This window comes from Manacus candei, unplaced genomic scaffold (genome assembly GCF_025592945.1).
Source record: "Manacus candei isolate 608988 ecotype Guabito, Panama unplaced genomic scaffold, ASM2559294v1 h1tg000005l, whole genome shotgun sequence".
NCBI classification, from domain to species: Eukaryota; Metazoa; Chordata; class Aves; order Passeriformes; family Pipridae; genus Manacus; species Manacus candei.
Window position 1 is genome coordinate 7184812 of NW_026138053.1, and position 14090 is coordinate 7198901.

General features: G+C 39.7%; 1 protein-coding gene across 3 annotated transcripts in view; it reads right to left on the reverse strand.

Moving 5' to 3' along the window:
• Positions 1–134: 134 nt before the first annotated feature.
• The window catches only part of DAB1 (DAB adaptor protein 1), a 440923-nt gene continuing 426967 nt past the window's right edge, over positions 135–14090 (reverse strand). For 2 of the 3 annotated variants that reach the window (XM_051801333.1, XM_051801395.1), the window contains one exon: positions 135–9212. Coding sequence is in view for 1 of the 3 variants with exons in the window: in XM_051801395.1 (XP_051657355.1) it covers positions 9168–9212 (45 nt within the window). In the remaining 2 variants the exon portion in view is untranslated. The remainder of the gene's footprint in view (positions 9213–14090) is intronic. The other variant, XM_051801374.1, reaches the window with a different exon arrangement.

Sequence of the window (14090 nt, forward strand, 5' to 3'; positions counted from 1 at the left end):
ACAGCAGATGACCCAGCACCTGGCAGGTTCACAAGGTAAACGTTGCAGTTGTTAGCACACGGCTTTCCGCAGGCAAGCAGGGAGGAAGCAAAGATCTGTCTGGAAGCAATTTACACTTTCATTTGTAATGCTCCTTTCAAGGGATGGGGAAAATGAATATTTCAACAAATGAAACATATTTGAGTCTTGGCAAGAAGGAAGTGATAAGTAAACTCAAGTCGGCTTTCTAGGAATAGAGTGCAAAATCATTTATTTATTGCTGCTTTTCATGTCTGTCTTCCAGAGGAAGGCCAGACATGAGGCATAAGCACTCATTCTTACACCTCAGGGAAAGTCTTCATCCCAAGAGTGCCCTTTGCTGTCTCTCACCAGGGCTTGGGCTCGTGGTGCTGGGGAAGACAAGAGCCCCAGCTCTGGCTGGGCCATTCCATAGAGATTCTCTGCTCCATGTACCTGTTGAGCCCATGGAAGCCTGTCAGGTATTAAATTAAATGATTTGGTGCTTTCTAGGTACTATGTTGAGTCATTCTCTCTCTTAAATGGTCCCACCAGGCTGAGAACTTACCACGGGCCTATTCCCATCAGTTCAGCTGGGCTTTCAAAAGCAGATCAGGACCTTCAAAACCTTGCAGAATGTCTCTTTAGTTACTTCATATCCTGCAGCCTTCATATCCTGCCACTTCTCCCTTCTTTTCGATTCCTGAGACACAATAGTCTTTCTCTTCATTTTTCTGATTAGACTTAACCTACAATGAGCATCTTAGATGGAGAAAAGTTCTCTGAATCTGTGTTTCCCTGTACAAAATGAGGAATATCATTGTGTTTTCCCACCCTTCCTCTTGGTGGACAAGCAGAGGTTCTTCGAAGAAGACACAGCCTCACTCTGTCTGCAACTGTGGTTTTTAGCAGCACAGTCTCTCAATGTGGGATAAATCTCTGAGTGCTTTGATGATACAAAGAATAAATACATTTTAATTTTCTCATTATGGGAATGATGGATGCTATATATAAAATGAATCATATTCACTAATACAAAACAAATCTGACAACCTCAGTGCCGTTACCTGGCCAAATGCTACACCCTAATGTGTCACAGTTACCTTACAAATGACATTATTCTGCCTGTGAAGCCACGTCTCTGCAAAATAAGCAACTGGCTGCGACATCTTTCTGGTTTGGCAGCTTGATGATAACAATTTAACACATAGAAGCACATTAACCGAATCCTTGTAGGAATCTGCTCCAAATAAAAGATTGTATTTCAGGCAGCCCATTCTTTAACCCAGAGTTACTGAGCACACAGTTAGTGATTAACAGCCCTCTAGACATGGAGGACAAACTGTTAGAGAAGATGACTTAGGCTGTGCAAAGCTTTCTGTTTGCCTCTTTTGCCTCATTTTTTTGTTTCAAATGATTTTGCCCCAGCCTGAACCCAAGATGTGCCTGTGTGATACAGCTTGCTCAACCTTTGACACAACTGATTCAGTTAATCATTTGTCCATAACACAAAAAAAACCCAAAAAACAAACTAACAGAAAAGACCTTTCCATCCAGGGGACCTTTGCTGGCTGGGAAATACAGTACACATCCAATATTTCAACATCAGCAAAAGATTACTAAGATTATATATATAGAGCACCCTCTAGATTTAACTGCAAACCATGACAGTGATCCCGGCATGTGGAATTCTCCAAGCAACCTGCTTCTGTCTGCTGCTTGTCTTTGTTTGCTGCCTCTCACCATGCACATCACAGTGGTGAACATGCAGAAGGAAGTGGTGCATTAGCAGAAGGAAGTGAGCTTAAAACAGCAGCAGGGACCCAGGAGAAGGAATTCCCTACACATTAACATACTTTTCAGAGAGAACTGAAAAGCACAGTCAAGTTCTACACATAGTTTACAATCTGGTTGAATTAGAGGTAGGTCTAACACATAAAGTTTATGACAACAACCACAGCTCATTTTCTGCTTCCTTGGGTCCATGGATCAGCGGGAATGTTACCCTGTAACAGTGTCCTCTTCCCCCAGTCCTGCTGCTCCTCCGTGGCTGACTGTTATAGTTATGTCTGTCTGCTGAGCTGTTTGTAAGTCCCAAAGCACTTAGTGCTAACAACACTGTAAGTCACTGAATGTCGCTTTCATCACAGTTGAAAATGAAGCCTTGCTTGTGCCCACTATGAACATCAAGCTTGCAAGTGCAACACATCCTTTGCAGAGTTCATAACCCCAACTCGAGCTTGTGACCCCTTGCTCTCTGTAAACAAAACCCACACAGTTTCACCAAACATGATGTTTTTTTTAAAATGGCAGTTTCCTGTTCAAAGAAAAACTGCGAACCACATCAGAGGTGAGAGACCCTCCCTGGGAAACGTCAGACTGGAGCCAGCAAGCAGCTGTTTACAGTACCACTAGTCACTTTTCAAAGAGAGTTTCTTTTTCTCCTTCTCTGAGGCAACTTTTTTATTCCCTGCTTTGGAACTCGGAACACATTTCCTTCTACAGAAGAACACAACTGGCTCATTCAAGGGTAAGAGGAAGCTTTCCACCAACTTTAATGGTGAAGAACGTAAGATGGCAAATACCTGGTAAAATTTAAAACTAGAGAATGTTTTCAAATGTTTTCTACAACTGATTCTATTGCATCACACTTTTTCTTAATAATACAGTTATTTTCTGGTGCTGAGGCTGGTCTCTGAAAGGCCCTGGACATAAAAAACTCACCTTGGTGAGCTTAATTCTCCTCTTCTGGCTTTTGATTTACTAAAAATAATGCCTCATAGTGACTCAGGCCAAATCTGGCACTGAAAACTCTAAGGTCTTGTGAAGATGGTAAGATAGGGAACTGAGTGTACAAAGAAAGATAACCCCGCGATGCCCCATCCCTTGTCTCCATCTCCTCTCCATTAGACCTCAAGATAACACACACACAAACTCATTTTCAAACTAGAAACAGCATTTTTAAAAGATAAAACCAAGACACTCGTAATCTGAGTATGTCAAATAGTACAAAATTTACAAAAAATGCAACATATCACAGCACCATAACTTCTGCTGATTTCAAATACAGCTGGCTTCTGCAACTGAGAGCCGCTCTTAGACCTCTAATGACTGTTAAAGAAGACAAAGATGCCAGAAAAGGCTTTTTCACAGCTAGTACCTGGCAATAATTCTTCCTAATCCTTTATTTTCACAAATGTCTGAGGCTGAATGGACAATGATTGCTGCCTGTTAACCTGATTTTCTTTTAATCTATTGTGATTTCCTTTCTTTGCTGGTGAGAAGTATTGATAGAAGTGGTGCTACAGGAGCAATGAAATAGGGCTGAAAAGCCAGCAAACAGTATCAGATCTTAAAAGGTCTTTTTTAAAAAAATACATTCTGTATCTGAAAGCCCCTTGAATGGGCAACATCTGAGGCTATTCTTCTCATTGAGATTTTTCAGGTGCTGATAAAACATTTTAGGGTGATAGATGAGCCACAGGGCAAACACATCCATTGAGATAAGACTATTTAAAGCTCTAAAAACTAATAGCCAGAGAGCTGTTTCACTAATAGACCTGATATTTCCTGCCTCCAGTAGAATAATTTTAGAAAGAGACAGGCAATGTCACAGGTACTCAGGAAATCCTATCAGGGTATCTCCCCATATTCCTCACTGTCATGCTGAAATGTATAATTCAGTTTCCCCACACTTTCAGACAGCAAGAAAAAACCAGCCCTTTATTCTTCCCCATGCCAGCTTTACCTCAGGTATTTAAAAACAACAAAATAAAGGTTTTGAACTGGGCTGATCCTAAAAAACAAATCAGTATAAGACCTTGTCACAAGAGAGTCGACTGAAACACTCTTAAAAATCATAACTTTTGCAGTAGTATCATCAGAGTACAGCCAGGAACAGGAGATGAGTCCCACTGATGGCACATAACAGGAGCAGAACTAGAAGCCAGGAGCAGTGCCTCCATTTTCTGGTGGTCATGTGGACTTTTTCCCTTTGTTCATTCACCACTGTGTGCATTCCACGCTGGCTTAGAGAGGTAATTGTAGAGAACGGACTCAAATCTCTGTAGAAAACTGCCAACAGATATCCCCTTTCATTTCTTTGACGTGATACTCTTCTGACTGAGAAGAGCATTTGCCAAAAAAGTAAAAAATATGAACTTGACAGGAGTTCTTTAGAAAGCAAAGAAAAGAAAAAAGGAAACGTTGCATGAAAAACATATCACAACCTACAAACAGCCAGAAAGAGGTTAACTTCCCTGCTGCAGCAACTGTCACTGACTAGTGATTAAAGCACATAAAACATTGCCTTTAATCCAACGTAAGGGAGTTAAAATTGCATATTCCCAGTCTATACAATCAATTGCTTTCCCAGAAGTCACTGACAGGGAAAAGAGAGATCTGTCAGCGTTCTCACTTCTGTAAAACCGCAGGCTGATTCTGCAAACTGTTTGCTAAATAAATTCTCATTACTGCAGGAGATCATGGCCTTAATTAGCATTAGTTAAATTGGGACCATTTCTTGAACTAAGCATGTCTGAGTTGGATACTCTCATATACAATCTACAGACTCCTAGTGTGCTTAAGTTACAGCAGTATTAATGTAATACAGTACACAAACACAGCACAGAAAGAATCAGACTTTTTTCCCCTTCTGAACAATGCCAACACACAGCCAGCGTGTTGTAGTCCTTTCTACTTCAAGATTCCTCACCACTGCCAGATTAGATCTCAAACCTGCTCCTTCTGAATTTTTAAACCGACTTTACATAGCAACTGTGCAACATAAGCCAACTTTTCTGATTTTTCAACCATCTTCACAGTGAGAGTACCAGAAGAATATCAACAAGAGTAGATTTGGCCTGTATTGTAAAAATGCATTTTCATTTAAATACATGCTTAGCTATGTCTTTTTTCACTGTAAGTTAATTATTTGTAGCTTATTGAGAACCAGAGATCATGTTCTTCCTCCCAAGGACATCTGAACACAGTTAGCCCACATACAAATCAAAATGACATTAATGCTGGTGTACTTTCATCACAACAGAATGACCTTTATTCTTAGGTGGGATCCAAGTATTTCAACAATCCTCATTGACAAAGGCAATCAATATTTCAGCACGACCTACTGGGCATTTCTGGTGGATAAGACATCAAAAAGTAGAAATACAGTAAAGTACATGTGCACACATTCACATCTCTCTCTCTTCCTGTATATAAACATGTATTTCTTACCCTTATTACCTTTATTGCATTACCCTCTTGGCAAAGAATGGTACTATTCCTTCTCAACCGAAAGATCCAGTACTTGGTACCTCTGAATATCAAACATTATTATTTTGCATGTGGCACTGAGAGTTTCACACCAGCGAACCCTACACATTGCCCCAAGGAGCAGAAAGGTCCCACTGATACAGAAGGTGGTATAATTACCATGTGGTACTGGATCAAGGCTTTGCTTTCAGTTCTGTGCATATTACTGGAAATTTTGGGGGGGGGTTCTGGTTTCAAAATTGTCATGTTTAAATGCACAGTTTTAATTTCAAATCTTACTTGAATGAAAAATGTGACCAAAATAAATTTCAGCTTCTCATGCCACAAAGGTACACCAGCTTTGGGAGCATCAAACAACATGGCCTGTCCCACGAATGTGTAATTTTGCAAGAGGTGATAAAAATACCTACCGGTTTGGAATGCTCATCCTAAAACACCCAAAAGGAGGCTGAAAATGTGGAGGCAGCAATTAAAATCAGCAAATTACGTATCTGCAAGATAAGCAACACTTAGTGTTTAAGATAGTTATTCCTCAAATCGAGGATTTTCTCCTTTCCCAGATACTTCTACTGTCAAAAATACTGTCCATGCCAAACACCAAAACCACACTGTAAGAATGGCAGAATTATCCCAGAAGAGCAAAAGCTATGAAACAAACTTACTAAAATGACACCTTTTTTTAATGTTTTTATTCATAACAGTATTACATGGTGTGTTACAGAAATTAATGGAAAATTTCTAAAAATTTGTTGGTTTCTTTCATTGTTGTTGAATGCGTTATACATAAAGTTAAAAATAATGTGTCCGTATATGTTAACAAATGGTCATTATCTGAGGTAAAGTTAAAGTAGGTTTAGAAATGTACTGCAACAGTCATTTTATCTTTCTCATCTTTATTAAAAAAATAAGTGTCAGAATGCAGAAATAAAAATGAATGAAAACCACGGAGTAAACATCTTTGCAAAGAAGGTGCCCAGTACGTTATTAGATGAAAGGTTTCATCAGACACTTGGATGACTACGATCTATCAAAATATCTTTTCATGACAGGTAAAGATCAAGAACCTACGGGGGATGATTACAGGATGGCTGGTGGGATTCCCTGGTTTTTAAATTTAAAGTGACGAATTTAGTGCTAGTGAAGGATGAGGGATTAAACAATTGCACAAGCTGGATGTTTCAGTTATCTACAATACTGGTACAGTGCAGAGGCCCTCCAGCCCTCTCGACTCAGCATCTCAACCATGACAAGGACGATCATATGACAAGACAACCTGGAACTGTTTTTTATTTATGAGCATTAGTAAAGGTAAGACAAAGGTCCGTGGTGATGGTCCAGCCGTCTCTCAGGAGACACTAAAATTCCAGCCTCATTCCCTCGGCACCTATTCGTTAATGATCCGCTTCCTATAAATATGATGTCAATGGATCCTCTGAGACATAAATCTCTTCTTTCAACGTTTTACCCCATAACTGGAAATGCACTGACAGTACTAAACCTCAAATGTCTATGATGAACCAAAACTGTCTTTGAGGTTCCACGTGTAGGACAAAACCCAAAAAAACCACTGAGGAAGAAAGTAGCACCACTGTGCAAACTATGAAAATATTCTTACAGAAATGTCCTTTAGAAACACTTTTACCTCTGCTTTTGATCCTGAAACACTCAATCTGCCAATTTTTAAATATCTTTTCCAGTTAGAAAACTTGATATTTCTTCAGGTGGGAAAATAAGATTTGCTACAAAGCTGTTTGCACATGACTAAGGAAGAAGCATCAGATGACCGTGAATGAGGATAAAAGTTCTCTTCTCTGCAGGTTCATTAGGTCTATTCACAGCTAATTTTTCATTCACATACATTCCGTAACGCACATTTCTCTAATTTCTCTAATTCAAAATAAAAGACTGGAATCATGTCGTGAGATTTTTTTGCACATACCAACAGTTGCCACCCCAGTTATTCTGTCTTCTAAACCATTTTTAGCTTTTAACAGAGATGAAAGAAAGTAAAACATTTATAACTCCAGGCCTATTTTAATCATGACAAAAAATGTAAATCCTAATGTGCCAATTTAAAAACAAAATCTGCACAATAACCCTAAAAACTGATTAATCATTTGATTTCTTTAACCTTTTTTCCTTTTTCTACTTTTTTTTTTTGTTTTTTTTTTCTTCTTTTTTTGTCTTTTTAGTGTTAAACCACTAAATTCAATATACTGTAACTGCATAGGAACATCAGGAAAACACATTTGACCTGTATAACAATTCTCTGTAGGGCAAAAATATATAGATTCTTTATGAAAATCATGTGCTAAACATATGAACCCAAACACTGTACTTTTGTTTCATAAATGTAAAAAAAGGAAGTTTTAAATTCTTTTGTTCTGCGTGTAAACAGTTTGATGACTTCTATGCAGAGGTTCAAAGGAATGTTTATGTAATGTGAGCTCTTGTAAGTGGAATATGTCCGTGTGATAACGCTAGACCATAAAATCAAGTGTTCCCATTAATTTTACTAGTCGTTGACAAGCTGACTGCTTTTGGCAAATGCACTTGAGCTTCAGCCCATTATTGTAAGCATGTGAAAAAACATATGTGATGTGAGAACCACAAATTGGGTTTGCCACCCCTCCCAAGCACTGCAACTTGCTACCTTCTCTACTGTGTAATGGCATTAGTAAAAGAATTTTCATAACATTTATATTTACAAAAAAACTGGCAATTTTCATTCAAACTCCTTAAAGCCATTTCCCCTTAAACATTTAAAGAGTTTAACAGTAAGATTTTTTTTTCAAGTTATAAAATAAAAATCCCATTTGATTTTTCTGATGTACAAAAAGTGATAAAGATGAACAATTTGATCACAGAATCAGTTTGTTATTCCAAAATCCATGCCGTCCTTGTCCCATTTGTAAAGTCCGCTTCAGCCAAACTCTTAAACCAGAAGCATACCAGTATTATTTGGCAAATGATTTTTTTTCATCAAAAATGGCACACAGAGAAGAAAACACTTGTCTGCATAGCATTACAGCAGCAAGATACTGAAGAAATAAAAATATTCCTTTTCTGTACTTTGTTTAGAGTTTCCTAGGAAATACTGACTCTTTTGTCTTTCCTCAGTGGGACTCCAGGTCCTTTCTCTACCCACAACATGAGTATTCCAACAGAAAGCAGCATTTCTTCCTCATGATGTGCTAGAACTTAAAGGTCCATTTGGCAACATTTCAGTCAGGATGGATAAACAACCAAGTTTCATTCTGTGGTTTCAAGTTGGGAATCATTTCCGCAGGAGGCGTTCTGCTGTTAGATCTGTCACTCATACAAAACTACAGAATAAGAAATAAAATAAAATAAAAAAAAAAATGACACCACCAGTATTTTTTGTTGTTGTTATTTAAATATGTCTACATAGGGAAAAAAATGGGTCAGGATCAGCCTGATGTAAATGATGATGAAAAACATGTCACCGTGACATAAAAAGTGCCGACTTGTGCCCCAAAGGCTGTTGAATGATAATGCCACTGCTACATACAGACTCTGCTTTTTGCTCAAAAGAAAAAGGAATGTCTATTACTCAATATGTGGCACACAGAAGACAACAAATCTTTAAAAGAAGACCGAGGAGTAAGATTTCCTAGTCTGGATACCCACCACTTGTGGGGACGGGGCTGGACTTGTGGTATGATAAGCAGGGAGAGTTTTTATTTTGTGCTGCCATAGGAATCTGCCATTGGTTGCCAAAAAAACCCACATCAGGAACACTCGAAGAGCCAGTCCAGAAGGGCAATCTCTCTCCTTGTCAGACAAAATCAATTGGAAAAAAGCATGAAAGCCAAAGGCCTGCCAGGTTGTTGGGTTTCGTTTGAGTCTTGGAGCACCACAAGACTGTAACAATGCTATTTCTTAGGTCTGTTAATCTGGGCGTAGAGAGGTTCTGCTTCCTGGGGATAACAAAAATAAAATAAGCGGAGATGTCTCCAGACAGCATTTTTAGAACATTTTAAGAACATCTGCTTGAGAACAGCAACACTTTGTCAGTCAAAACCCAAAGGAAGTGTTTGCTTTCTGTGCTGCCTTGAGTGATCAGGGTACTCAGGGTAAATTGTGAAGCAAACAGGACATTATTTCAGAAAATGAATGCTTACTATCAATTTCCACTTCCAGCACTGGCCATGCACTGATTTTCACTGCTGGGCATAGACATATGAAGAAAGTAAATGATAATTTATCTGACTGGATGCTTGGAAGTTTAGAGACCAGAAGTGTAGCCAGCATAAAAGGGAGTTACTCATCCCAGGCTAAGACACCCCCCCCCAGCAGCACAACAGCAGAACAAACCTGTGGGTTTTACACAACTCAGGGAGAAAACCACTTGCAAACAGAAACCGCTGCGGAAAGCTGAGCTAATGAAGCTGTGATGGGATTTAAAATAACAACATGAGTTGCCTATGAAGAACGAGGAACACTAGCCCAGCTCAGTTTGATTAGGAATCTGTAGAACTATTAGTACAATCATTAAAGTCAGGAGGACAGTGTGTCAATTTGCTAACGGATACTTTCTGGGGAATTTCCTGGATGGGGAGGGGGAAAAGCTGCCATGTTCTTCAGCGTTGCTTCATAGCTGACACCCTGTGCTTAATCCTATGTTCATCTTGGCTGCAGTGGGAAGCAAATCACCCATGGACCCTGGAATCCATTCTACTTCATTTCCAGAAAGTAATTTATTAAACTAAGAATGACATCTAAAAAAAGAACAAGACAGGCAGAAAGGCTAATTAATGCCATACTGCATTAACTCTCCACAGCTTGATAAATATTCAAATACCACGCCACGACGTTGAATTTAACCAAGTTAGAATCAACTTGTGTTACAGCAGCATTAGCAGGAGCTGACTTTGAGCAAAAAAACCTCTGAAGGCTGGCAAATCATGGGCACTGCGGAGCAGAGACATGTCTGCCAGGGGATGGCACAGGATTTTAATCACTGCTTATACAAATGCTGAGGATGGGAAAAACAGCCCAAAGGGGGATTCATAGGGCTGTATGTACTCTGTGCCCAGGGTACCTGGCCAGTGTCCTGCCCCAGTGCCCCCTCCTGCTTCACTGTGCAGCTTGTGTTGAATGAGGAGCAAACACAACAAATCCAAAATATGACCTGTTTCCTCCATGCCAAGAAAAGTTGTCTCTTATTCTCTGAAATTACTACATTTCTGGACCGTGCAGGGACCCTGTTTCCCTATCTCCTACCTACATGAAGCCCTTGAGTACACTACAAGCATTATGAGAGGATGAGAGAAATCCTCTGGAATGATTAAATAAAGGCTTCTGAAATTATCCCGAGCAAGAAGCAAATATATTTTGTGACCTTGAAAAACCAAAGGTAATCAGAAGAGATGACTGAGAGCAAATAACTGCATTTCACATACTGTGTGTTAAGTCTACCTGTGCCAATTTTCACGTACCACAGACATGAAGCTGCCAGAATGATCTATCACAGCTAGTTCAGAGAAAATCTGTACTAATTAATGTGTGAACCTGACACACACCAGGCCATTCTTCAGGCAGTTGCTGAACCTGAGGTGATTGCAAAGTGAAGTGAAAAGAAGGAGGAGAAGAAAAGGAGAGGGAGGGAGAACACCCCTTTGGAACAAAAGATGTCAGTTTTCCAAATGCCTTCAGGGAAAAAAAGAGCTTTTCAAAATGTCAAGCCTGCTTGTTAGAGTTGTCCTCAAATATCCTTAAGATATGCAGATGTGCTTAAGTAACAAGTGTCCTAAGGTGCCACTGAACTTGACACCCTTGGAAGAGGAGGAGGAGGAGCTCATCATCGGTCATCAGCACTTTACATCGCACATGAGGCAGCCTTTACATTTAGACCAGGGCATTTTGCATGAAAAGTGTGTTCTTATGTCTTCCTTTCAGTTGATTTCCCCCTTCAGATGCCTAAATGAGAAATTAATTGCAGTAATTGTGTGCAATCTTCCCAGCCAAAGTTTTTGTGTCAATGTCTGAGATTTGTTTTCTAATATTATTTTGAGCTAATTCAAGCAGCACATCGTGCCTGTAGCCCAACATTGCAAATGGTATCTGTAAAGTATTGACAGGGTACTCAAAAGGGTAAAAGAGAGCAGAAAGGGACAGAAAAGAGGCAAAAGGAGAGTTGAGTGCTGTTGACTTCATGAGTAGTTTCTCTCACAGTGCTGGGCACTGTTTTGGAGGGTCTTGAAATCAGAAATACACCTCCTTTCTGTACACACTCCATGCAAAAGTCACAGGCTTGTTATGAAAAGGCAGGTGAGCATAAATCTTCTCACAGTATCAGAACCATCTCAGCAATGTTTTCTGCTTTCTACTTCTACCACTGCATTAGGAACAGACTCGGAGGGAAGGAAAGGAAAGAATTGGTCTTTGTCAGAACAAAAAGAGACAAACAAATAATATAGCAAACAAAGCTGCTAATTCACATAAATCCCTTGAATCTCGAAGTATTTTCCTTTCTGAACTGGCCCAGAAGCACTGGTGATGTGCTTTCATCAATCTACAGGGAGAAACCAAGATGACAACTGGAAGCACCCTTTTTTTGCTGCTGTATTCTAGAGATAGTTCATGCTGCAAATCAGTTTATTCTTATTTTAAGGGGGACAGCAAACTGTAAGTATTTCTGGTGTAGCACACTACTGCATGAGGCAACAAGGTCGCTAATGCTTTTGAATAACATTATGTAAATACTAGAAGTAAATTTGCATCCAATTTAAAGATATTAACATCTGCTCCCCAGCAGAACTAATCACTGGAGAACATCTCCTGAAAGACTCAGAACCTACTTAGGCTTGCAGAGGTGAACTCACTCACAAAACATAACACGAGACTGGGTTAGGAAGAGACTATTTTTACCGTGGCAGCCCTTTCATCACTTTGAGACACCCTGCTACGTGCAGAGCTTCAGGCAAGATGTACTCAATTGAAGAGGTGAGGCCTGCATAGATTTCCTTGCCCTTTACAACAGATTCTCAGTGCCAGTTTTACTCCTGGTTGACTGATCAGAAAGGGCAGGCTCAAATGATAAGAGTTTCATGAAATAAGAGTGCTGGAGAGCCAGACAAAATGAGCATCTTGTGCTGGGGATGCAAGTGAAGGGGGTGGGAGTGTGATGCGTCTTCACTGTTTATTGCATGCTGACTCAGCAAAATAGGACATAGTAAAGTTGGCAAGCGGGGATCAAATTAAAGATTTTTGGTGATAAGACAGGTCATTCCTATTGGCCCATTAACAGCCAGTTTTTATTTATTACTTATTATTAATTATTAATTTTTAATATTTAGGGGTTTTCTTACAGCTAACCTCTATTAGCAGCATAAATATACCAACCTTCTAGGTCAGGATTATGACTGGAGAATGCCTCTGTTCTTATTATAAACCTACCTAGGAATATTTCCTAGTTTCAAATATCCAGTTTAATTACTATAATTTTAAAAGTTTCTGTCATTTTAGTATCAAGATGGATGCTGTACATCCACAAAATGAAAAAAGCAATGACAACAACTCAGAAATATGAACCTGCTCCATCTTGGTCCCATTATAAAACTGAACTGCAGCCATGAAACATGCTGATTATTTCTGGGCTCCTTTCCTAACAAAACAGTAGCTACACAATTCTACTTCCCATCTACATATCTGCCAATTCTCCTTCAAAACTTCTGAACCTAATGGCCAGTTCCAGTTGTTCAGAAGTCTCGAAGATACTAAAATATCACAAGTAGATTTTTAAAATCAGTTGTGCAGAAGACAGGGAACTTTTAAATGACCTCATTACAGATAAAGTGAGGAGAGCTCATCCCCAAATTGAACTGCTGGGATGACAGTCAGCAAGGACTGTGGCTCTACACAAGCTACACAGTATGTTTTCTCTTGTTTGGAGGAAAAAGCTGGAGGAATGGAAGGGCACATGGCTACTTCAGGTGGGCTTGATAACACTGGAATAAGTGAGAAGCCTGTGTATAAGCTGGTCAGATGAAAACTAACAACTTGGAGCGGACTGTAGCAGTGGAGATGGAGGCAATTCTGTAGGATGGCCCCGTTCACAAAGCAGCCTGAATTTCTCTGCTCATGGCCCTTCAGATTCCCTGGGAAATACAGTGATGAACAACTGAGTATGAGACTTGAAATATCAATTTTAGGATTTCTCTGGAATGAAACAATACTTCCCAAACTGTGATCCCTTTCCAAAGACATAACACTACTTCTCTCAGGAGCACAGCCCTGCCCAGTGCTGTGTCTTCAGTTTGAGAATGACAGTTCTAGAGCCTACCAAGAACAGGTCACCTATAATCATTATGAATTCCTTGTTGGACTCTATACAGTTCCTACTGAGCCAGGTGAATGATAGGAAGAGGTCTTGCAAATACAGGCTTTAATATGTGGAGCCCATTCCAAATCCTGGTGCAATAGAAAAGGGGCAGAAGGAAGAGGAGGATGAAGAGTCAGCTTGATATGCCCTCCTGAAGATCACTAAACTCCCAGATAAGCCAGTGCTTTGTCCATAATTTTCTGTTTTCTCTCAACTTCCTAAAACCAGCCCAAATAAAAGAATTATAGCAGTCCATCCAGGAGCTGACTAAGATTATTAGGAACATTTATCACTAAGAATGGCATTTGCTCAAAGATAGATGATGGCAGCAGGCCACTGAAGTACCACCAAAAGCTGATAGACAAATATTCTAATGAACTGTTGCTCTCCTGACAGTGCTGATAGCATTGTGAAGGGTGTGACATATTTTGAGGGCTTATAATTGTCTGCACACATTTCACAGAACAACTAA